The 24725-nt window shown below is 32.7% G+C and overlaps 1 protein-coding gene across 1 annotated transcript in view; it reads left to right on the top strand.

The window, feature by feature from the left end:
* The window catches only part of EPRS1 (glutamyl-prolyl-tRNA synthetase 1), a 67536-nt gene that overhangs the window by 21264 nt on the left and 21547 nt on the right, over positions 1-24725 (top strand). Inside the window, exons 11-22 of the mRNA XM_044671837.1 lie at positions 1098-1182; positions 1407-1466; positions 4871-4981; positions 7755-7891; positions 9096-9303; positions 10343-10455; positions 12763-12880; positions 13690-14046; positions 18878-19111; positions 19939-20201; positions 22106-22157; positions 22857-23066. Of these exons, the coding sequence (XP_044527772.1) occupies positions 1098-1182; positions 1407-1466; positions 4871-4981; positions 7755-7891; positions 9096-9303; positions 10343-10455; positions 12763-12880; positions 13690-14046; positions 18878-19111; positions 19939-20201; positions 22106-22157; positions 22857-23066 (1948 nt within the window). The remainder of the gene's footprint in view (positions 1-1097; positions 1183-1406; positions 1467-4870; positions 4982-7754; positions 7892-9095; positions 9304-10342; positions 10456-12762; positions 12881-13689; positions 14047-18877; positions 19112-19938; positions 20202-22105; positions 22158-22856; positions 23067-24725) is intronic.

Here is a 24725-nt window from a genome sequence, read left to right as displayed (position 1 = left end):
CATATAGTTTATCAGTCATATACATTTATGATTTCTATATCAAAGAAGTCTTTTTTAAAAGTATTTTTATTGTCATATTTTGTTTTTACAGTACTTATTTTCTACTCCAAAGAACTATTTATGACAAAAAATAATTAAAAAGAAGGAAAAAAAATTTTTACAGAGAAACTTTGCATTTGTAAGCAAATAGAAGTGAAAATTACTATACAAAGTATATATGTCACTTAAGCTTTTTAAATCAAACTTATCTGTAAAATAAGAGATAATACTTTATACTCTCATAAGGTTATGAGGAAGACACTTTTTCTTCTAAATACTAAGCTATTGCAATTATTAAAGGCAATAATAAATGCAGTTGCCTTAAATTTGATCTGTTCAAGATGATTGCTGTGTATGTCATCTTAGAGTGATGATTCATTCTTGGTGTGTTGTTAATATAGATAGTATATCATAAATTAGTTAGGACAGACTGGTAGATATTCATATATTGTGAGAAGCACATATCCATGTACGTTAATGAAACTGCTGTTAACTCTTCTGTGGAAAATATTGAGTACCCACTAAACTCCCTCTGCCCCCAGTCCAAGGTGGTTTAGTTATTCTTACTCTGAGGTCTATATTAGAACAAGTCTTGAATGTTTTTCATTACTCAGTATAATGATGCTTATTCTTTATTAAAGCACAGTCCTTCCAACTAATACTATTCATTCTAGAAGTGATGACAATACAGCTAATTTAATTTGCTAGAATTTATAGAAATAGTGTAATATAGTAAAAGGAACAGTAGATTGGGAATTAAAAGACCTAAGTTCTAATCTCAGGTCTGCCACTTAATAATTATATGACCACTAGTGATTAACCTTTCTGGACTGTTTTCCTTATCTGAAATGAAGTTGAACTAGATAATCTCAGAGTCCTCTTTAATTTAAATTCCATGATTCTGCTGCTTCGGCCTCATGAGTACCATACTCCACTCTAATATGGTAACTGGCCCAGACTTAAAGTATAATGCAAGATGTGTGACTCCATGCCCATGTATGTTCTGTCTCTTTATATACAGAAGTTCCTGAACAATTGATACTTTATTCATTTTCCAGGGATGACCCAAGGTTTCCCACAGTTCGTGGTGTCCTGAGAAGAGGGATGACAGTTGAGGGTCTCAAACAGTTTATTGCTGCCCAAGTGAGTTGCATTAGTTTCTTTTTCTTCTGTACCGAAGTAAGGCTATTAAGCTACAGATATATTTTACTAATATGTATTTACTTTTTGATCTTGTCTTTTCCCTGTATAATGCAAAGTTAGGATTAAAACATGAAAATTAGCGAGTTAGAGTTTTAATTCATTGCCAGTTGGCTTTTGAAGAACATTTCCATTTCGTTCAAATGTTTTAATTTTTGTTTTCCTAGGGCTCTTCACGGTCAGTTGTTAACATGGAATGGGATAAAATTTGGTCATTTAACAAAAAGGTGTGTGTTCATTTCAATTCTGTTTTTCATTTCTTTGTACCTTATTCTTGAATAATGTAATAAATATGAAATTCACTGGATGGCTTGTAAAAAGAAGTCATAAAAGTTGATTGCATCATTTTGCACACCTTCAGGAAAATGGAATATTTCCCTTTTTCTAACATACTAGCACTAAACATATTAACTTATAAAAAACACCGTAAGGTAATTGTTCTTGCTGTGATTCTTATGAACATTCTGCATTTCATTTTTCTGCTTTCAAGCTGCGAGCTATCTGTAAGAAGGTATTACTTAATGCTTTTGTTTGCCTTAGCACATAGCTTTCAGCACCATAAACATGTAATCTGAGATGCCATTATGCTGCTTTGTAGCACAATCACATTTATATAGAAAGGAAAACAGGTGCATTATGTATATCCAGTGAAAATGCATTATTCCTTTTTTTTAAGTTTTGTCCTCCAGTATTTTTAGTTTCAAAGGGAAGATCTAATAATTACATTAACTACTTTTCCCTTTTGTGGTGAGAGGACATAGGATTTTTCAATTTGCATATTTCATTATATTTCATTGATTTTAGTCATTCTTTAATTTCATTTCTTGTGCCTTACTATATACTGTATTCATTTTGATGTTTCTCAGCCGAATGTCTAATAAGGAATATTGCATCTTGACATGGTTCATTATTAATTGGCAGCAGATTGCTTGGACACTATAATAAGGCGAATCCTTGTAGAATGCCAATTTAAGCTATGGTTTCTGTGATTGTGCGTGTTCTGTAAACATTTTTTCTTTTTTTTGGATTGCTGCTTGATTTTGCTGATGCCTTGCCCCATTTGAAAAGTAGTTGCTTGTCTCGCATGTGTTGTATTTTTTTCCTTTTGTATTTGGTCAGTAGAGCACATCAAGGAATTATCAATTGGTTCTTTCTGTTGCTGCAGTTATGAATAATAGAAAAAAATTTAAATCAAGATAAATGTTAGCATATTTTTATTAAAAAATTAATAGTTATTTGGACTCAGTAATCCACAAGTATCATTCTTATGTATCATTCATGATTTCAAGTTTAGAATGGTGGTGAAGCCAGAATCATTCTGAACATCTTGTGTGCAAGGCAACAGCTTTATACTGCCCTCATTGGTGTCTTTCTTCTCTGTATCTTCTTATGATGAAACTCTCAGAAACCTCCTTCCATAGTCTTTGTTTTCATAGAACATGTTAGAATTCATAAGTAAAGAAACTTGCTCTCAAACTAAAACTTAATGAAGGAACTGTGGGCTAAATTTAACTATAGGGGATTACAGTAAGCATTATATGTGGATGACAGTTCACCAGCCAGCTGCCTTAGTGACTTCAGATAAAACTAAACCAATTAAGTTACAGGCATATTTGGAGAGAGACAGCTAAAACTAGGTTGTAACAAAAAAGAAAAAGTACACCATTATTGAATCTAAAATGAAAATAATTTTTTTTATAAATCTGAATTTTTATCTTCACCTAACTATTATAGTAACAACAATATGAATAATTAGTAATATTAATGGACAATTTACTTTAAAGTTTTATGTATAGTATCTCCTTTGACTTCCTTGTGAAGTACCTTACTGCAGGTATATTTTACAGTTCCCAATTTACAGATAAGAAATCTGAGTTTCATAGATGTTCAGTGATTTGCTTATGATTACACAACTTGTACATACTAGGTTTTCTTAACTCCAGATCTAGTACTGCATCTCCTCTTCTCTTCTAGTATGCAGTTCTTTCCCAGTCATGTAGAGAAGCTTGAATTATGTAAAATATATTGCTCTTGACATTGAAAAAACATTTAAGAAAGACCTATTTTTTATGTTATTCTTGAGAAAGTTTTAAATTATTTAACATTGAGTTCTGAGTTCTTTCAAAATAGAAAGTGTCACAACTCTGAAATAATTCTAAAATACTAATATTTTATCAGTTCATCAATCCCTAAAATTTTATGTACTATTTTATTAAAATAGAACAGCTTTTCCCCTTTTCACATATTAAGTCTTTAATAAATGGGTTTTCTTTTTATTATTAGCCCACAAAGATATAAAGATTTTGTTATCTAGAGACAGGTTATTTTCTTTCACATTATTATTGATATATTGCCTACTGTTTAATTAGTCAACAAAAACTAATTTTCTTTTTTACTCTGACATTTTTTTTTACAATGAGGTTATACTTTTTCTTCCCTAGAAAAGGTATAAATTATATGTAAAGAGGGATCATACTGTCTGTTTCTGTCATGGAGTTGTGAGCAAGAAAATGAAGAGTGAAGCTGTAAACTTTCTGAACTATGTTTTCTTATAAATGTTTAAAATCCCAGACCCACTTATATTCAAAAGTAAATTAAAATGTACCTACAAAAATATGGATACATTTCTTGAATTTCCCATTATTTTGGGTTACCTGTACCATTCCATTATATATATTCTCCATCCATAGAATTGGATTTGATTAATGTAGATAGTCATAAATAAACCCTACCATAATACCTGTTGTAACATTGTTACATGTATATAACATTTCTAAGGAACTGATTGACTTGTGTGATGTTTCATATTACCTGTTTTTGAGCAACCCTTTTAACAATAAGCAGGATATGTCTATATCCTCAAGTTGTTTTCCCTCTGTGTTTTTTGTATCCCTCAAATGCTGTTGTGTTTTTCCTGGAAAATTTTTAACAGATCTGTGAAGTAAGAAAAAAATACTGTCCCTAAAATGTAGAAAACCCATGAAGTAGTTTAAAGATGGAGTAGGTTTAGAGCATACCTAGTATGTCTGCTAAAAGTAATCTGCAATTTATTGGTTTTTAGTGTTATTGAGATTGCCTTATTATAGTGACCTAATGCTGTTCTGCTTTTAAATATTATATATTGCCTAATGATTTGTTTAAAATGAGAAAAAAAATCACAAAATATGTATATTTCTTTAAAATGGACTTTACTCGGTCACCCACTTTCTACTATCACCCTCACCACTCCCCTGTAGTCTACTGACAGATTAAGGATAGTTACATATAGGGTAAAAATGTAAACTTATAAGCAACATTCATTTTCTGGTGCCTAATAGGAAGACTCATATATTGATATTTGAAGTGTACTGTTTCAGATCCTATCTACTCTTTTTTTTTTTTGCCTGCCAAGTAGTTTTTCCTTAAAAGAGAATTTAAACTTTTGTGACCTTAACTTAGATTTTCCTCATTTGTTTGGCATTTACCTGTCAGAGAAGAGTTAGCAGGTAAATAACAGTATATAAGTGCAGTAACAAAGAAAACCAGTTAATATTCCTGTGTTATAACTTTTGATTTGTGTCACATTTTGTTTTTGACTAGAGGATTTTTAGCATAAATTGTTTATTCATTACTCTTTTATTAATTTTTGAAGGTTATAGACCCTGTGGCTCCTCGATATATTGCTTTACTACAGAAGGAAGTAATCACTGTGAATATACCTGAAGCTCAGGAAGAAATGAAAGAAGTGGCTAAACATCCAAAGGTCCCACTATGATTTTATCAGTGTTTTTTTTCTTAGGAAAATGGTTACAGTTTAGAAAGAAGGCATTGTGCTTACCATACCGATAATAACTGGTGGGAAATACTTTGTGGCCAGCATAATTTCTTTGGTTTGATGATAAACTAATCAGTAATTTTTTGTATATATTCCACTAATCTTAATGCGAGGGGAACAAATCCTTCTGAGGAAACATTGAATGTTTTGACCATAAATGAATACTATTAAACCACTTCCTAAAAATAAACCTGTTAGAAAAAATTTATTTCTTCATTTGCAAACAGATGTGGGCCAGACTTTATGACTTCTAAGATTTCTTCCCCCTCTTAAAATTTTATAATTCTCAGACCTAATACTAGTTAGTACCTCTTTCTTCCATTTCTAAACCTTTCATCTTAAAACCTTTGCCTTTTTTCTAAAGCTATAAAATAGGAGTTCTTAACTTGGGATCCATTAAAAAAGTTTTTTTTCATTTCCATAATACTGGTTTTCTTTGGAATATTAAGTATTTTATTTTATGTATTTAGAAACATTCTAAAAAGGGATCAGTAGGTTTCACCAAATTGTCAAAGTTGAGTCCATGACAAAAGAAGGTTAAAAAAAACCCTTGTTACCAAAAAAAAAAAAAAATCCTTATTCATAGAACATCCTCATTCCTAAGCAGTTCGATAATTTTATCTATGTACCTCCTATGCTAGGAGTCATTCTGATAGTTCACAGAATTTAGAGCTGGAAGTGACCTCAGCAATCATTACTCCTACTCTCATTTTACAGATGAGAAAAAGCCCAAAGGGATCACATAGATATAGGAAGAAGCAGAGTTGGCAAATCATTAAGATTTAGGTCCTCAGAAGGGATACCTTACTAATTAGGTGATACCCTTGTTCTTTTTAAATCATAAAATTGAAATGTTCCACCATCTAGACCAACACTTGTATTGAATGATATTAAAGATCCCTTTCTACTCTAAATCTCCTATCCTGTGGCTTTTGCCTTTTAGTGTTCCAAAGAAGGAAACTTATGGATACAGATCCACAAGGCATCTGTAGAATAATGTATTGTCATCATGATTTGACTCTATTTAGGTAGCTCTTAATGATCTGTTCTACTTCAAGAGTAAGATTTGATGCCTTAACTGAAATTGGAAGCATCCTTAATTGTGGTTGTGACTATTCTCGATAGCAGGCTCCTTGCCAGCCACCCAGGCCATACCCCTATTTCTGGCTACCCAACCAGGCACCATGATAGTTTTGTTCAGTGGTATTTCTGTGGCCACACAGTGACTTAGAAAACCACAAATTGATGTTATCCATGTTATATTTTAACATTTCGCAATTACATTTTAATCTGCTCTGGGCTACACTCTGGGGGTTTTGCAAGCAGCAAGTGTGACTTGGTTTATTAGCACATAACCATAGCCTCTTGAGTAGTATCATTGGACCATTATTCTTAAAGCAAGAGTAGTTCTCAGCTTGAAATACCAAGTATCCAAACTTTACTTGTCAGAACTTAATAAAAATAATAACAGTAAAATTAAGTTAACGTGGAGCAAAAGACTGTCAGAAAATGTAAGAGCATCATATATTTGACTTTACATGGCTTTTTTATCATTACTTAAAAAAATGTTTTTGTCTTCTGCTTTTATATCTCTTTCTTCTCCAAATGTATCCCATATTTCCTTCTTCCCAGAGAGCCAATCCCTGTAACAAATACATAAAGAGAAAAAAAGGAAAAAGAAAAAATTGGTGTTCAGCCAATCCTTCACCTGGGTCTGAGTCTATGCAATGTTCTGTAACCATGACCTCTCAAACCCTTTAAATAAGGGAACAGGGTACATTTCCTCATAAGCTAAGCTTGGTCATTATAATTACATAACATTCATTTTTGTTTTCTTTTTTTGTCCCTTTCATTTGTAATATCATTACTTTTTTAAAGTGTAGATTTTCAGGCAAAAAGTGAATTTTATTTACTTGGTTTTTTGCCCCTCCTGAGGATGCTACTATGGAGTGTGTGTTGCTGGATATTAGTAACACTTGTCTTGTTGTGATTGCAGCAACCTAATTGACTTTCTCCACATTTGCCAATTTTTTTTGTTCTTTTTTTTTTTTAAACCCTTAACTTCTGTGTATTGGCTCCTTGGTGGAAGAGTGGTAAGGGTGGGCAATGGGGGTCAAGTGACTTGCCCAGGGTCACACAGCTGGGAAGTGTCTGAGGCTGGATTTGAACCTAGGACCTCCTGTCTCTAGGCCTGACTCTCAATCCACTGAGCTACCCAGCTGCCCCCCATTTGCCAAGTTTTTAAGATTATATTATGATGTCCTAATGTAAAATCTTGATCTGAAAATGCAGAATTTTCTTAGATCACTGTGTTCCTATTATCCTTGAAAATTGTGTTGAAAGGCATGCCACACTTTTCTAGTAAGATTATCTTACCTTTAAGTACTGCTCTCACTGTCACACACTTATGGCCTCAACTTTTTCTCTTCTGTGACAGCAACAGTAAAGCTTATGTGGAAGAGGGAAGGAAGCACTTGGTTGACCCTGGTAATGAGGGATTGATTACTTTTAACATGTTTATTTAAACCACTCAAAAAATAGTATGTAGAGAACAAATTTTATTTCATAAGCATATGAGATATCATGTTATTACTTCATAAACAGATACATATATGTACATAATGTATGTAGTATATAGATTCAGATTTTTATCAGTATAATCTGTTATAGAGATGCTTTTTTTTTTTTTCTCATGCCATAGAATGTTGATGTAGGCCTGAAGCCTGTGTGGTATGGCCCCAGAGTGCTCATTGAAGGTGCTGATGCAGAGACTTTATCAGAGGGTGAAATCGTAACATTTATAAACTGGGGCAACATTATCATCACTAAAATACACAAGTAAGCAGTTGGGTTTTGTTCTTGTAATTTTTTTTTAAATTTATTTATTTATTTTGAAACCCTTGTACTTCGGTGTATTGTCTCATAGATGGAAGATTGGTAAGGGTGGGCAATGGGGGTCAAGTGACTTGCCCACGGTCACACAGCTAGAAAGTGTCTGAGGCTGGATTTGAACCTAGGACCTCCTGTCTCTAGGCCTGACACTCACTCCACGGAGCTACCTAGCTGCCCCCTGTTCTTGTAATTTTAAGACATTTCTGAACAGTTACTGCTTGCATGTCCAGCCAGTACAGTTTATCTGTTACTTCTTCCCAGATATGTGGATTGTTAAATGTAGGAGTTAGTTTGTTTTTTGTTCATGTGCCAGTTTCACACCTGGTATCATAGTTGTATTTAAATGGAATTATTAATTGTTCAAAATCAACGAAGATGTCCTAATGACTTAGTGCCCTTTTTTATGACCCAGCTCTAATTCTTTTTTTTTTTTTTAACCCTTAACTTCTGTGTATTGGCTCCTAGGTGGAAGAGTGGTAAGGGTGGGCAATGGGGGTCAAGTGACTCGCCCAGGGTCATGCAGCTGGGAAGTGTCTGAGGCCAGATTTGAACATAGGACCTCCCGTCTCTAGGCCTGACTCTCAATTCACTGACCTGCCCAGCTGCTCCCCAGCTCTAATTCTTGAATGCAGTTACAAATTTGATCTTTCCAATATTTTGAAGAGGTGACATTTTTTATACTAAGTGCTAGTTTCTTTGCTTTAAAATGGTTTATGACCATATTGCTTCCTGTAGTAAGTACTCTATGTAAGTTTGGCTTTAGATTTATTAAATGTAAGGAAGAATTCCCACCCAGGATAACTAGGACCATTGGAAGGAAGATTTCAGCAGATAGGCCCCTCTTAATAGATTGTAGAGAATACTCAGGCTTCTGAAAAGGGTTGGATCAAATCCAAGAGTTCTTTTTCTGAGAGTCCATTCTTCTATATACTTATCTATAAATTGAGTTTTGTTTATAATCTTAAATCTGCGTTTGTGCTTATAATTACATGCAAATTTCAGGTAATCCTGATGTATTTTTGTGGGCAGCTTATTAATAATTCATATGTTAAACTTTGTAATTCGAAATGTCTGAAACTTTTTAATTCACTGAGTTTAAGATAAACATTACGGAGTTTCGATTCAAAATTTTTTTCTAATTTATGTTTAGGAATTCAAATGGAAAAATTGAATCCCTAGATGGAAAATTGAACTTGGAGAATAAGGACTACAAGAAGACCACCAAGATCACCTGGCTTGCAGAAACTACAAATTCTCCTCTTATTCCAACAGTGTGTGTCACTTATGAGCATCTGATTACTAAGCCAGTTCTTGGAAAAGATGAAGATTTCAAACAATACATCAACAAGAATAGCAAGGTCATTTAGAGTAAAACAATTTTGATTTGGGAATTGCTGCTACTTACACTTTTCTTTGGATGGGTTTATTTTTTAAAATGCTATCAGTTGTACTTCAGCCATTAGTACAAATGTCACGTTAAAGTGTAGATTTGATAGTTGATAGATTTTTAGCAATTGATTTCAGTGATTCCAGTCTGTAATTAGGACTCCAGAAAAGGCTGTATTTCTTTGCCAGTGTTCCATTAGCTGGAAATTAAAAATCATCACCACCTATTCATCATAAACCACTATTAAACTTTTTCTTGTTAGAAGTGTAAAAGTAAAAATTGGTCTGTAATTCTTCTCAGTTATCACAGTGAAGAAAATATTGCTCTGTCCTCTCACATTAATGAAATAACCTTTTTGGAAGCAGAAGCTTTATATGTCTTGAAGGAATTTCATTCTCTCCTATTATTAAGAAATATTATATAGTAAATATTCTCATTGATTTTGTATTCCAAAAAATGCCATAAGAATTAGGTCATACAGTTACTTGAAAGGTTTTTAAACTTTTTGTTTTATATTCACTTTCTAGAGGAGGTGATTCATTTTTTTTCTAAGAAAATCAGTGCCTATGTTTAAATTCTGTTAAGGCTAATCACTATTTTTTTTAAACCCTTGCTTTCCATCTTAGAATCATTACTCTGTATGAGTAAGGTAGAAGCGCAGTAAGGGCTAGGTAATGGAGGTTAAAGGACTTAGTCACACAGCTGGGAAGTATCTAAGGACAAATTTGAACCCAAGACCTCCTGTTTCTAGGCCTGGCTCTTAATCCACTGAGTCACCTAGCTGCCTCTGTCTCTTTAGAAATGCCAAGTGCTTAAAGATGGGAGGGGGGCAGTGGTATCATAAACTTTAAACGTTTTATTTTTCAGGTTATGTTAAAGCCATAGGAATTTTATGAGATAACAAAAGTTTCTCAGATGCTGTAATCATTTATTATATTTAAATGTATTCTTGTAACCTTTCACATGCTCAGATTTTGAGAAAATATTTTTCCTTTAAATCATCTTTATAGCAAGAAGAAGTTATGTTAGGGGATCCCTGCCTTAAGGATTTAAAGAAAGGAGATATAATACAACTTCAGAGAAGAGGATTTTTTATTTGTGATCAACCCTATGAACCTTTTAGGTAAGCAAATATCCTTGATTATTAGAATGAAGAATGTACATTTTCTTTTTTCCTTAAGGTAATATCTTGAATATCTTTCAATTTGGTAATCATCTAGTAAGTAACAACTGACTTCAAAATTCTAAACTTGCATTTTAGAAAAGCACATTTTAAATCTAATATTAACTTTAAATGAGCTTTATATAGTGTTCAGATTTTTGAAATGTCTTTATTTTGAATGAAAATTACGGTCCTCTTGTGAAGTTCCCTCTTAAGTTTTTACTTAAGTTCTTGTAGAGAAATGTTTGCAGGTTAGTACTAAATGTGTATTTAGAAGAACATTAAAAAATGAATAGCAGTTACATTTCATTGTGTGAGTATTAGAATTTATGTATGATATGCAGCATTTTTCTAAAATTCTTAATGATTTTCTTTGTTCTTATTTATCAGGAAGTCAAAGTTGTTCCTTAAAGTACATTTAATCATTTTCAGTGACTGATATGGAACATTTTAAAGACATAATATACTATTGGGCAAAAAAAAAAAATCAGTTTTTATTATCATAATAGTTGGAATACAATGCCTCCTTTTATGCATCTTTTGTCCTTTTAATCCTTGCCTTTATTTTAAAGTCTTATTTATCAGCTGATAAAGCACCAATAATTTAAAATTTGGTGATGATCCAGAGAATAGAAATGATATGCTGCTCAAAATTTTTAACATTCGTTTTTTTTCCCTGGCTCCCCTTTCCTTATACTTTGTTTTTGTTTTTGTTTTTTAAAAATTTATAATTATTTATTAAATGATTTAAAAAACAGGTTAGTAAAAGAAAAGGCCTCTAGCCACATGAGGCAGGCAAATACTTATGCATGCCCACACATCCATCTCATTCTCAGTTCCCAGCAAAAAAAAAAAAAAAAGCTTTCCTTATAATTTCACAGCTCTTAAGGTGGAGTTCTCACTCTGCCTCTAAGCCCCCATCCTGTGTGAACACCTACCATTTCTCCTGATGAAGAAGGTTTGGCTATTTCAGTCATAGTCTTATGTCACTGATAACTATCTATCAAGGGTAATTGAACTAGCAGTACTATCATTACAGGCCAAAGGTTTATTGGGAGAAACAAGTCCTTCAGATGAGATGAATAATTAAGAAGGGTTTAAATGGTGACAGACAAAGAAGATGGTGTTAAAATTATTTGATGTTGGTGAAAAATAATGAATGGCTTAAGATTTGGGGATCAGCACTTGGTACTGATCAGAACTGTTGTGGGAAAATTATGTGGCAAAATGAGGGTCACAGGTGTGCTGCTAGAATTTCTGATGGAATATATTTAGACTGTAAACATTTTTATTCTGTCCCTGTATAGCATAGTACTGCTAGTGTCATAACAAAGTTTAAATAAATATTTTAGCAGTTTTGTATTATTATTAAAGTTTTTTTTCAATAATAATGAAAAATTGAATATAAACAAAAAAGTAGATGTGAATGTACTTATGAATTGGTCTTTTTTTACCTTTAAAATTTTTTTTTCAAGTAACAGATTTTTCTTTTTATTAATCTGTCCATCTGTTTCAGTTCTGTTAAGCAAAAAAAAAAAAACAAAAATAAAATTTTGATACATATATTATTTAAAAAACAGATTCTCATGAGAACTTTATCTGAAAATGATCTCTTGCAAAATTTGAAATTTTATCTGTCAGGAGATGAGTAGCATATTTAATCATCATTCTTTTAGTCTCATATTTTATTATTATGTACTGAGTTCTAAAGTCTCTCAAAATTGATTCTTTATATAGAAATTGTTCTCATTACTTACTTCACCCTGTATCATTTTATAAAATTCTTTGTTTCTTTTTAAATTGTTCAAGCATATATGGCACAAAATAATATTCAGTCACATTTATATACTACAGTTTGGTTAGCCATTCTCCACTAGATGTACCTTTAGTTTATAATTTTTGGCTAATAACAAAAAATAGCTATGAGAAATATTTTTGTGCATGGGTTCTTTTTTCTTTAGTTTCTTTGAGGATGAACACTCAATACTGGTGTAATTGGGCCAAACAAACATAAGCAATTTAGTAACTGTAGATCCTTTAAAGTTGAAAAATTGTGAATACAGTAATAAAGTAATCTGCATATTTGGGGAGACCTTTGGGAGACTTCAGAAATCACGAATGTATTCAAATGAACTATTGTAGACTGAATTAAAAAAAAAAGATTACTTTTTTGTCTCTTTTAAAAATATATATTTAGATTTTTCTTTCTAATTTGTATTCAAGTAATTTCATTATGTTTTCCCCCTAACTGTCCACTCTTTATTTTAGCCCATATAGTTGCAGAGAAGCCCCATGCATTTTGATATACATTCCTGATGGCCATACAAAAGAAATGCCAACATCTGGCTCAAAGGAAAAGACTAAATCAGAAACAACAAAAAATGAGGTAAATATATTGTTTTTTATGCATATGTTTGTAATTAGCAAGGATTGTTTAGTTCTTTAAATTTCCTTAATTAGACAACTAATTTAACTATCATGAGCTTTATGAGCTTTAGATTTCCATTCTTAAATATAGTTAAGTTAAAGTTTACAATAGAAAATATTTTTACTAGTTTAAAAAATTAAATTTAATATAGAAATGTAGAAATAAATGTGTTTTTAAAAGAACTAAATAGAAAAAAAAGCATTTCTTGTTGCTATATACCAAAATTTATGACATAAAGCCCTGTGATTTCCTTTCTAGGAGACATATTTTTAAATGAAAAGTGCTATTGATATTTTTCTTCTTCAGGATATGTTTGCTGAAAATTGATAAATAATTCTCTCATGGTAGTCTTTTTATTCCCACTATTCCCCGTGTATGTAATTTAAAACATTTTAAATGAGGGTACCATATTATTTCCTTGCAAATGCCCAACCTACAAAACAAAAACAAAACCCTCAAAACCATTTTTGGATGGAAAATTTGCATTTATATGTGATAAAGATGTGTTTTTGTATTTTAAACCCTTACTTTGTCTTAGTAATAACTAAGATAAAAGGACAAGAGCTAAGCAAATAGGGGTTAAGTAACTTGCTCTAGGCCACAACTAAGAAGTATCTGAAGCCAGATTTGAACCCAGGTTCTCCCAACTCCAGGCCTAACTCTCCATCCACTGTGCCACCCTACTTGCCCCCAATAAGGATGAAAATTCATCATCTATATTCCACATGTACTTCATTTTTAATTTTTGTTTTCTGTTTTTTTTTAAGATAACTACTTCAAAAGAAAAGCCTGCAACCCCTATACATAAGGACCTTGCCACCCCAGAGAATGCTTTGACCCTTTACAATAGAGTGTCTGCTCAGGGAGATGTGGTGCGAGAATTAAAAGCAAAGAAAGCGGCGAAGGAAGATGTAGATGTAGCTGTAAAGCAACTTCTGGCTTTGAAAGCTGAATATAAAGAGCTCACTGGCCTGGAATACAAACCTGGGAATCCTCCAACTTCAGTACAAAAGGATTCCTCCATGTTAGAAAATTCCACTATTTTAGACAGTAAATCACTTTATGATCAAGTTGCCACACAAGGAGAAATAGTTCGTCAACTCAAAACTGAAAAGGCCTCAAAGGTAAGCTTAAAATAAGGTGAATTAAGACATTAATCTCTTTAACCATCACATAATTTAAGGCTGTCTAGCTTAATGTTTAGAAATTTCTTTTCTTGCAATTTGTTGCACATTATTATAAAGACTTTTAAAAAATTGCTTTGGCTTGGGGGTATGTAGGTCTTAAACTCTAAAATTACCACATTTCTGACAGCAGCCAATAAATATCTAGACATCATTGTTTATAAACTATATTTCAAGGAATGATACTTCTTGGGAATCCTAGTCCTTTGGCATCAGGCCAGCTTTTCCAAATATTCAGGATACGTTTTGAAGGCATATTTAACCTTTCCAAATATGGTCATAGATTTTCATTCATATGGTTTTATTAGCTATTTTGTTTTCTGAAAATCTTGTATTTTGTATGATTTTCTTAAGGATAAAATAGGTTCTGTTGGGCTGATCAAAGTTCAACATAAGGAGGTTGTTTCAGGATATAACTTTCCTTATGTGTACTTTGTTTTTCTTCTTTTTCCTCCCTCCCTTTTCTGCTTTGGGATCATATAAGTGATGCTATAGAAGAGTTTTTAACTATAAAAATAGAGTATAAAGATAAGACAGGTCAAGTATACAAACTCCAGATATCCACCTTCAGTTTCTTCTTTTAGTCAGCCTTCTTTTGCTCCAGCTTTCTCCTCTTATTCCATGCAGAACTATTTATAATAAATTAGTATAACAAGGTGAGGTAGTAGGCAGAAAAGATTACAAAAGTGTAATAAATGGTATTGAGCCCCAAGATACTACTCCTTTAAGCAAAAATTGCAGTTAAATTTTACATGCTAAGTTTTTATGTTATGGTTTGATTGGAAGAAAAAGTAAATTTCACTTTAAGTAGACATTTTCATTAGTTTAAATTCTAATTAGTGTTATGAAAAAATAATAGTGCTTAAAGTTTAAGTGAATTTTTTTTAAAATTTTTTATTTTATAGGCAATGGGGGTCAAGTGACTTGCCCAAGGTCACATAGCTGGGAAGTGTCTGAGGTCAGATTTGAACGTAGGACCTCCCGTCTCTAGGCCTGGCTCTCAATCCACTGAACCACCCAACTGCCCTTAAGTGAAATTTTAAAAGATAGATTATTTATATGCAAAGAATTAAGAAGCCCATTGACATTTCAGAGATATTTTTTAGGTCTTGTGAAATCAGTAATTTTTATTCATTATTTTTGTAAATATCAATTTTGCTGCTATTTAAATAACTAAATTAAAAAATTTAGTTGCGGGGGCAGCTGGGTAGCTCAGTGGATTGAGAGCCAGGCCTAGAGACGGGAGGTCCTAGGTTCAAATCTGGCCTCAGACACTTCCCAGCTGTGTGACCCTGGGCAAGTCACTTGACCCCCATTGCCTACCCTTACCACTCTTCCACCTATAAGTCAATACACAGAAGTTAAGGGTTTAAAATAAAATTAAAAAAAAAAAATTTAGTTGCTTTGTGTATAAAGTCCATTTTCTTTTCCTTTTCAACCCCAAATGAGCCTGGTCCTTTGCCTTCTCTGTTACATCATTTTAATTTACAAATTCTTCCTTTTTTATCTATTGTCTAAATGTTTCCTCCAAAATTTCATTTGAACAAAACGTAAAAACTTTACCACATGACTAATATTACCTTTCTAGAAAACTGCAGTGTTCTAGCTGATTAACATGGGCGAAGCTTTTTCTTTTTTAGTGGTTAAAAATATTTTTTGTTCCAAAGGAAATTTGGAGTGTGCAAAATTTTTTAATTTTTAAATGCTTTTTATTTTCAATCCAAGAAAACCCCTTTTTTCAGTTTTGGAAATTAGACACAATTATGTTTGGTTTTTGTCCAAGACAGTCTTCTTTTACTATGAAATACTGCCTTCTTTTGGTAGTTTATAATATAGTTGTGATAATTGTTATGAACTTGAGTAAGTATTTTGTGCCTTAGTCAGAGGAAATATATTGGCTTCTGTTTCCTTCTTGATTATGAACTGCTTAGTGTTTTCTACAAATTTTCTATATCAGTTGCATCAGTTTTATTTACATTCCCTTATTTACTGTCCATATTTACTAAGGATGATATCTGAAGTTCCTTCCAAGGTTTACTTTATCTGTCTCATATTTACACACTCACATAGATTTATACTTGTTGAGAATTTTGTGTGTACAGTACTGTGCTATATAATGTTTAAGCTTAAAGTCCCTTTAAGGATATATAATCACCAAATTATCTAAAACTTAGGTTTACAAAGTATTTCTTATTTTGAAGTAGATAATGTAATTATCACTTTCAACTTATAAGTGTTTGAATCAGTATCTGACTATGTTTCCAAGCTTTAAACCCAGAACTAGTTCATGTACCATATTCCCTCTCATTTATTATGTGCACTGTCCTGGATGGTTCAGGGAAGATTTGCAGTTAATAAGGACTACCATTTGATAAAGGAGCTCTTATTAGCATCAATATTTATTGTATTCCAGTAGATTCCTGTTTACCTAGATTCCAAACAACTAGAAAGCTAAACTTGCCAGTCCTCATTCTTCCTGTCTCTTCTTCCTTCCTCTCTATCAGCCTACACACTTTACTTTTAGCAGTCATTTGTGTCTTATAAAAATCAGGAATTTTTTTAAAAAAATGGGTGAGTATGTAATAGAATATTGGCAAGGATAGATTTCATTCATTTACCTATGTCAGACACAATAGCAGTCAGTTACCATTTTATCAAAAATTTTAAATAGTGATTGGTATGAATAGGGTGTTGTGGTTGAAATTAATCATAGTTTGAGCAGGCATGGGTGGGTTTTTTTTTGGAGATGGGATTGCCATCTTAGGGATTTATCTACACTGAAACTATAGAATTATTGAAATAGCAACATATTTAAATAATAAATTTTGTCTTGTAATGATATTTTCATTATATAGTATATTTCTTTGAAAATTGATAACCTTTTTAGGATAAGCATTCCAGTTAATCAGAATATTTCCTAATCATTATAAAATAAATAGGATATTACTATGTTCTGTAAGTTTTCACTTTTTCTTAACTATTTATCTTTCATGTTTTCTACTTATTCAAGGTTCACTCAGATTTTTGTAAGCTCACCTCTCCAAAGAATGTTGTCTGAATAATGTCTTATCTATTTCTTTACCATTCGATATTTGCTTTTACTATAAAATAAAGCCTAATTTAAAAGTACTTTTCTCTGCAAATCTAAGAAAATGACTAGATTTTTCTTAACATTTCCCCATTTTTATTTAGCTAATTTTAAAATGTGTATGTTTTCATTTTTTATGATTTATGTTTATAGTGGGCAGCTGGGTGGCTTAGTGGATTGAGAGCCAGGCCTAGAGATGAGAAGTCTTAGGTTCTAATCTGGCCTCAAGACACTTCCTAGCTGTGGGACCCTGGGCAAGTCACTTAACTCCTATTGCCCAGCCCTTACTATTCTTCCTTAGAACCAATATACAACATTGATTCTAAAACAGAAGGTAAACGTTTAAAAACATTTTATTTTCATAGATCTGATTAACATTTCTCCCTTTTTCTTTCTCAGGATCAGATAGATTCTGCAGTGAAAATGCTTCTGTCTTTAAAGGCAGAATACAAACAAAAGACGGGCCAGGAATACAAACCGGGTAGTCTCCCTTCATCTTCTCTTTCCACTCCATCTACTCTTACCCCGTCTGTCTCCCCCAATACATGCTCAAGTTCAGTAGACAGCAAAGCATTTTATAATAAAGTGGCTGAACAAGGAGAAGTAGTCCGGAGGCTGAAATCTGAAAAAGCTTCAAAGGTATGTTCATGCTTTGGGCCTTTAGCATGTAAGTCAGAAGCCACCTTTTAATTTTATAGATCAGAAACAGTTTTTTTTTCCCCTTTAGATTAACATCTTGCATTGCAAAAACAACAGGCACATTAATAAATACAATTCCTATCTTTTACCATTGTGACTATCCTTTACTAGCATTAGGAATGATGAAACTAAATAAAAGAATCTTTGCCACTTGGACCAAGTTCTGATATAAAAAGATAGGGCATACATTTATACAGGAATATAATTAAAGCTACCAGAATGAACATATCTTATAGTTCACACAATGCTTTATACATAGGCCTTTTAAAAATGCTTGATGGGCTATGAATTTCATTTCTAACATTGAAAGTAGAATTTCATGCTTTTAAATTTGTAATTGGGCTACAGTGCACCCTGAAATTTTTTCCCCATTTTTCCCTTTCCCTAGATTTGTAGACCTTGTATGTGTTACATCTCCAGTTTGACTTTCAAGATATAATAAGATTTATTAAAGTTCAATTTCCTTCTTGAATAAATTTGTTTTTGTGAACTGAATATGGTGCCATGCATATAAATCCTATTGTTAACTTTGCCTTTGAGTATTTTTTTCTATATCTTTAGGCCAAGGTTTTAACTTTACCTTGCTTTTAATCTATCTATGACAACAAGGTGGTAACATGGATTTGGAGTCCAGAACAACTGAATTTGAATCCAGCCTGAGATACTTACTGTGTGATCCTCAACAAATTATCTAAATTACCGTAACCTCTTTCAGCCTCAGTTTCCTTATTTGCTAAGTAGGTATAATAAAGAATACCTCCCTCAATGAGTTGTTGTAAGGATTAAAAGAGATAACATAAATCATTTTGCAAACCTTAAAGAACTAGTTAGCTATTAAAAGTAGAGAGTACACAATTTATAGGAATATTTTCCTGATTATTTAAGGATTGAGAAAGACAAAGTTTTTCTTCTTGGTTAAGTCTCAGTGACTTGTATTATTTAATCTTCCTGTTTGTATGTGTATTTATTTTTCTTTTATCATAGGATAAAGTTGATGAAGCTGTAAAACTATTGCTCTCTTTAAAAGCTGAGTATAAAGAAAAAACTGGGCAAGAATACAAGCCTGGTCAGCCTCCATTATTTCAGAGTTCAGTTTCAAGTCCAGGCAGAATAATGGAAACCAGTGGTGCTGATGCACCTGAAGCCAAAGCTCTATTTGACCAAGTGGCTGCCCAAGGAGACGAAGTTCGGAAGCTAAAAGCTGAAAAAGCTTCCAAGGTCTGTGTTTATATTCTTATAAACCACGATTATGTCATAATTCTAGAAGTTAAGAAGGTTTTTTATTCTATTTATTATAATAATAAAGTATGCCATAGTGACTCATGAATGAAATTAAGCTATAGACCCTGTGGAGTGATGTGTAGAATAAAAGAAATTTCAAAAATATATTATACAGTATGAGAGTAGTGTCATGGTATCACTCAGCTGATCTGGGAGTCAGAAAGAAATGACTTTATGAACTGCCCCTGCTACATATTGAACCTCAAAATTTTTTCACTTCATTAGTCTCCCAAGCAGCTCTCTCAAATTGTAAGTTGTAGAGCAAGTGCTTCACCAGAACTTCCTGTGCTGGTGAAATTACAAATCTGGTCCAACATACACATGTGCATGTATGTGGCTATGTATATGTATATACATACATACATACATCAACAAACACATAAATAAACAAACAAACAAGTAAATATATAATTGGTTAGTGTTGTGGGTATGTTAGTGAAAGAATTTCTAACCTCATTTGTTACACTTTACAGTTTTAGTTTTACTTTGGATTTCCATCTGTCAAAGACTTTTTTATTCTTTCTTTTTCTGCTTTGTGCTTCAAGTATTGTATTAAGTAGACATAATAGTCTATTTCATTCCGTCAAAAGTTGGGGGGGTGTTGTTTGTTTTTTGCCTCTCTTTCCTTTTGAGACTGGTTTTGTTTAGAAATCTTCAAGGGAAGGCACAAGCATTATTTGTCATAATGATTATTGTTTAATGTATATAAATTAATTTGTCATTTATATTATTGCCTTGTATTTTATTTTTCTGTTGTCTTGAAGGATAAAGTTGATGCAGCTGTACAGGAACTCCTAAAGTTGAAGGCACAGTACAAGTCTCTGACAGGAGTGGATTATAAACCAGTTTCTGCCACTGGGACTGAAGAAAAAGATAAAAAGAAGAAAGAAAAGGAAAATAAATCTGAAAAACAAAATAAATCACAGAAACAAAATGATAGTCAAAAGAAAGAGTTTTCTAAGGAACAAGGTAGTGGGATGTCTTCAAGTGGAGCAGGAGAAGGTCAAGGACCTAAAAAACAAACCAGGTAATGTATACTCTTAGTAATTTAATCTCCACAAAATCCAAGCAAGAAATTTTAGTTGAATTGAGCTAGTCTGAAATATATATAGCTTATTTTTCTCAGTGTGAGCTCTTAGATAAAAAGGTAATGCAAAGATTTAGTGTAAGCAAGAATTATTATTATTTTTTTAATGAGGAAGTGTGACAATTAAAAATTCCCAAGGGACTGATTTTTGGGTAAGAATATTAGCTTAATTGCATAGCCTAGTATTAACCAAAATATTAATCAGAGACCTTGAAGTTCCCTCACACATGTCCATAAATACAGTTTGGGAGCTCATTATTCAACTGTTCCCTTGGACATCCCAAAACATCTCTAATTGGTGAATATCCAGTGCAGAGGTAGTTTGGCAAGGCTCTCAACTCCTCCTCATCCCCTGGTGATGGTGGATCTGTCACACAAGAATTTCATGTTCCCCAGCTAAGGGGAAGTGGGGGGAAGGAAGAAATCTGGTTCTTCCCAGTGATAAAGTGTCTTTCTCCAAAGATTTTTAATGAGAGGTCCAAGGATCCACTGAGGATATGTGTGGGTACTTCCAGCATAAATTGGTTCTGTTTAATGAGTAAGGCAAATCTCATATCTCTCCCATAATCTCTCTTTCCTATCTTATGATGGGAGAGATTCTTTGGTTGGGGCAAAAAGGAATGAGTACAGAGACTTAGAAACTATTAAGCTTCTAATTCTAAATCCAGATATTGAAATAATTTAGTATATATTAAAAATAAATCTTTTCAGAAGGGTAGAAGGATTTAGAATTCTTTCTTTTGAGAACTTTGAAATATATGATTTTAAGTTTAAAACTAAGATTATTTAAAGATGAAAATAGTGAAGAATCACATATTACCTTTTAGAGTCAAACATATTTCATGTATTAACTTAGTCCTTATTTATTATATTCAGTTAGAATACACTTTGTGAAGAGATTTTTTAAAACAGTTTTGAAAGTTGAGAAGACTTTTATTAGCCACATATTATATTTTGTATTTGGGGACAATATGTGAAATAAACTGATTATTGTCAAGAACTTATCTGAACTCTTGAAATAATAGCAATTTTTAGTTTTACTTTTCCTATTTTTTTTTTAATTAAACCCTTACCTTCTGTCTTGGAGCCAATACTAAGTATTACTAAGTATTGGCTCCAAGGCAGAAGAGTGGTAAGGGCTAGGCAATGGGGGTCAAGTGACTTACCCAGGGTCACACAGCTGGGAAGTGTCTGAGGCCAGATTTGAACCTAGGACCTCCCATCTCTAGGCTTGACTCTCAATCCACTGAGCTACCCAGCTCTGCCCCCTGCCACCCCACCACCCCACCCCCCATTTTCCTATTTGGAGAGGATCTACTTTAGTGAACTTTTTTCTCTTCCAACTAGAATTTATGATATATTGTTATAGTTTCCTTTTTATTTTCCTTAAGTAAGATCTAAAAATGTAGAAATAGATGACATGAATGAATGAATGCAATATATTTTAGTCATAATAAAAGGCATAAAGTTGCCTGATGGAAAGAAGTTGCCATTGAGTTTATCGGAATCCACCTGGTTCATGAAAGTTTAAAAGAGGTAGGGTACATGTCCTCAGTTGAATTTGGGGTGTGCAATGAAATGTGTAGCTATTGCAAGAATCCAAGAAATCATATGTTCCAAAATGCTTAATCCTAACTTGCCTAACATATTGCTGGCCCAGTTGTCAAATCTCTGTTAGGTTTCTCTGTCATAGGACCTTCCTTGAGGAATTGTACTTGTCCCCTTGGTCCCACTTATAACAAAGATCCCTTCTGCTTCTTTGAGGTCATTTTTTAGAATTTTCCTTAAATATTAACAGTAGTAATTTCAAATGGGGATTTAATTTTATTTTCCAATTTCTATAGATTGGGTTTAGAAGCAAAAAAAGAAGAAAACCTTGCTGACTGGTTTTCTCAAGTGAGTATATTCCATTTGACTTTTCATATTTATTAATTGAGTTGAACATATAATTATGTGCTAAACGTTGTATATAATTATAGAGAAAGAAACTTGGCTATATGTAATTTAATTTCCATTCTAACATTGTTTAGATTTTATTTTTTAGGGTATTGGTCACATCTTTTGAATGAATTGTATGTTCTCACTAGTTCTTTTAGATTGTACCTACTATAGGACTGACATTTTAAGTAGTCGTATTTTTTTTTCTTGTGGTTTTTCATCCTCATTAAAATCCTAATTCTGATATCCAGTGATGTAGAGGTAATTTTCAAAGGCTGAACAAGCAAAATGCAAATTCTATTGGTAGATCCTGTGAAGTTGTCAAGGCTATGGATTTGTGTTCCAGAAATCACCTTAACTAGTTTCTGAGAGACTTTTATTACTAGAAAATTTGCCTTCAGATTTTTGGCCATAACTGCTGATAAAAAACATTTGCTAAAACATGGAGGAGGGATTATAATCTAGGTGGAAGATAATTCATGCTGATGAATTACCTGTTTTTTGAAGATTGGAATTCAATATAGAGCCTTTCATGTAAATTTGAGATTTAGAGTTTGTGGGTCCTGCTCATGACTTTTTTTTTTTTTTTTGTACTTCATTGATCATTTAGTTATTAGCTTCAAAGCTTTTGTAATAATAAATTTATATTTTATAAAGGTAATCACAAAAGCAGAAATGATTGAGTACTATGATGTGAGTGGTTGCTATATCCTCCGTCCCTGGGCCTATTCCATTTGGGAAGCCATCAAAGACTTTTTCGATGCTGAGATAAAAAAATTGGGTGTGGAAAACTGCTACTTCCCCATGTTTGTGTCTCAAGGTGCTTTGGAGAAAGAAAAAACTCATGTTGCTGATTTTGCCCCTGAGGTAAGCTTGCTTATTTGCTTTATTTATAGAGTTGTTAGTTGAAGAACTCAAAAGATTTATTTTCACTTGTAGATAATTGAGGTTAATTTTTAAAAAAACCGTTAGAAAGAAAATATGAAAAATGTACTTTTTAATAAATGATATAGGAATTGTTTTATAGTAATGTCCTCATGAATAAATGGAAGTTCTACTTTGGTCAAGTTTGTCAATTTAAAAAACTAGGCAATGAGTGACACCTAGGTAGCATAATATATAGAGTGCCAGGCCTGGACTCTGGAGGACCTGGATTCAAATCTGGCCTCAGATATTTTTTAGATAGGTGACACTGAACAAGTTACTTAATCTCAATTGCCTAGCTCTTGTCTCTCTTCCCTATTAGAATTGATACTAAAATAGAGGAAAAGAGTTTAAAGAAAACAAAACTCTATACAATGGAAATTACTCTTACTATTTACAGAAAGGTAAAGATAGTTCTATAGCTGTTTAGATATTAGGTTGAACTATCCTAACTTAATACTGTGGTGACAGTTTTATATAATTTGTACATAATTTTTCCTGTTATTACTATAAGGTCTGTTAATCAGACGTAAAATTGGGTACAGCTACTTCAGTCTCTTTTGCTGTCTCATTTGTAACATACCTCCTAACTATAGGTTTGCCTCAAGATTTTATCCTGGCCTCTCTTTTATATGCTCTTCACATTTTCTCACTGCCCAAATTCCATCTGCCTCCATAGTGTTCATTGTCACCTCTATGCAGATGATTCTTAGATCTATATCAGCAAGTATTTAGTAAGCACTCACTCTGTGCCACGCTAAGTAGTGGAGATAAAAGGAAGACAAATACCATTCTTGTCTTCAAGGAGTTCACATAATTGATTCCTTGTATCCCCCAACACCAAATAGAAATACTTCTCTTTGACATTTAGAGCTTTTCAAAACCTGACTCCAGTTTACCTTGGTAACCTAACACACCTAATTTCTCTTTAGGCCTTTTATAATCAAGCCGCACTAGCCTGCTGATAGTAGTCATCCTGTCGTCATCATCATCATGCCTTTGTACTGATTCTACTCCATGTTCAAAATGTCTCTCTCTTTCCCCTTAAAGTTGCTAATTTCCTTCAAGAAAGCTTGAGCACCACTGAATACATGAGGCTTTTTCTTTTTAAATTTAGTTTTATCTTTTTAGTTAACAAGTCCTACTTCTCTTCTTTCCTCCTCCTTTGAAAAAGAAAGAAAAAATAAAACCTTTGTCACAAATCTGTATTGTTGAATAAAACACTTCTACTTTGACTCTATCCAAAAATATATTCAGTGTCCCAAAAAGCTTTTGTATATGTCTCATTTTACTCCCCAGATCCATTCATTTTTCTGTCAAGGGGTGGGTAGCAGGCTTTATCAGGAGTCAAGAGGCCTTTTCTGATCTTTCCAACTGTTAATGCATCAACCCTCTCCCCAAAAAATTACTTCGTATGTATTTTGTAGACTATGAGCTCCTTGAGAGCAATATATATTTTCCCTTTTTTATCTCCAGTACATAGCATGACACCTGGCACATAGTCGCTGCTTAATAAATGCTGCCTGACTGACATATCTATACAGATGTTTCTTTGTCTTGATCAAATGTTAGTTTTTTGAGGGTAGGAACTGTTTTACTTAT

This window comes from Gracilinanus agilis, chromosome 4 (assembly GCF_016433145.1).
Source record: "Gracilinanus agilis isolate LMUSP501 chromosome 4, AgileGrace, whole genome shotgun sequence".
In the NCBI taxonomy this organism is placed as follows: domain Eukaryota; kingdom Metazoa; phylum Chordata; class Mammalia; order Didelphimorphia; family Didelphidae; genus Gracilinanus; species Gracilinanus agilis.
This window is presented reverse-complemented; position numbering and strand designations above follow the sequence as displayed.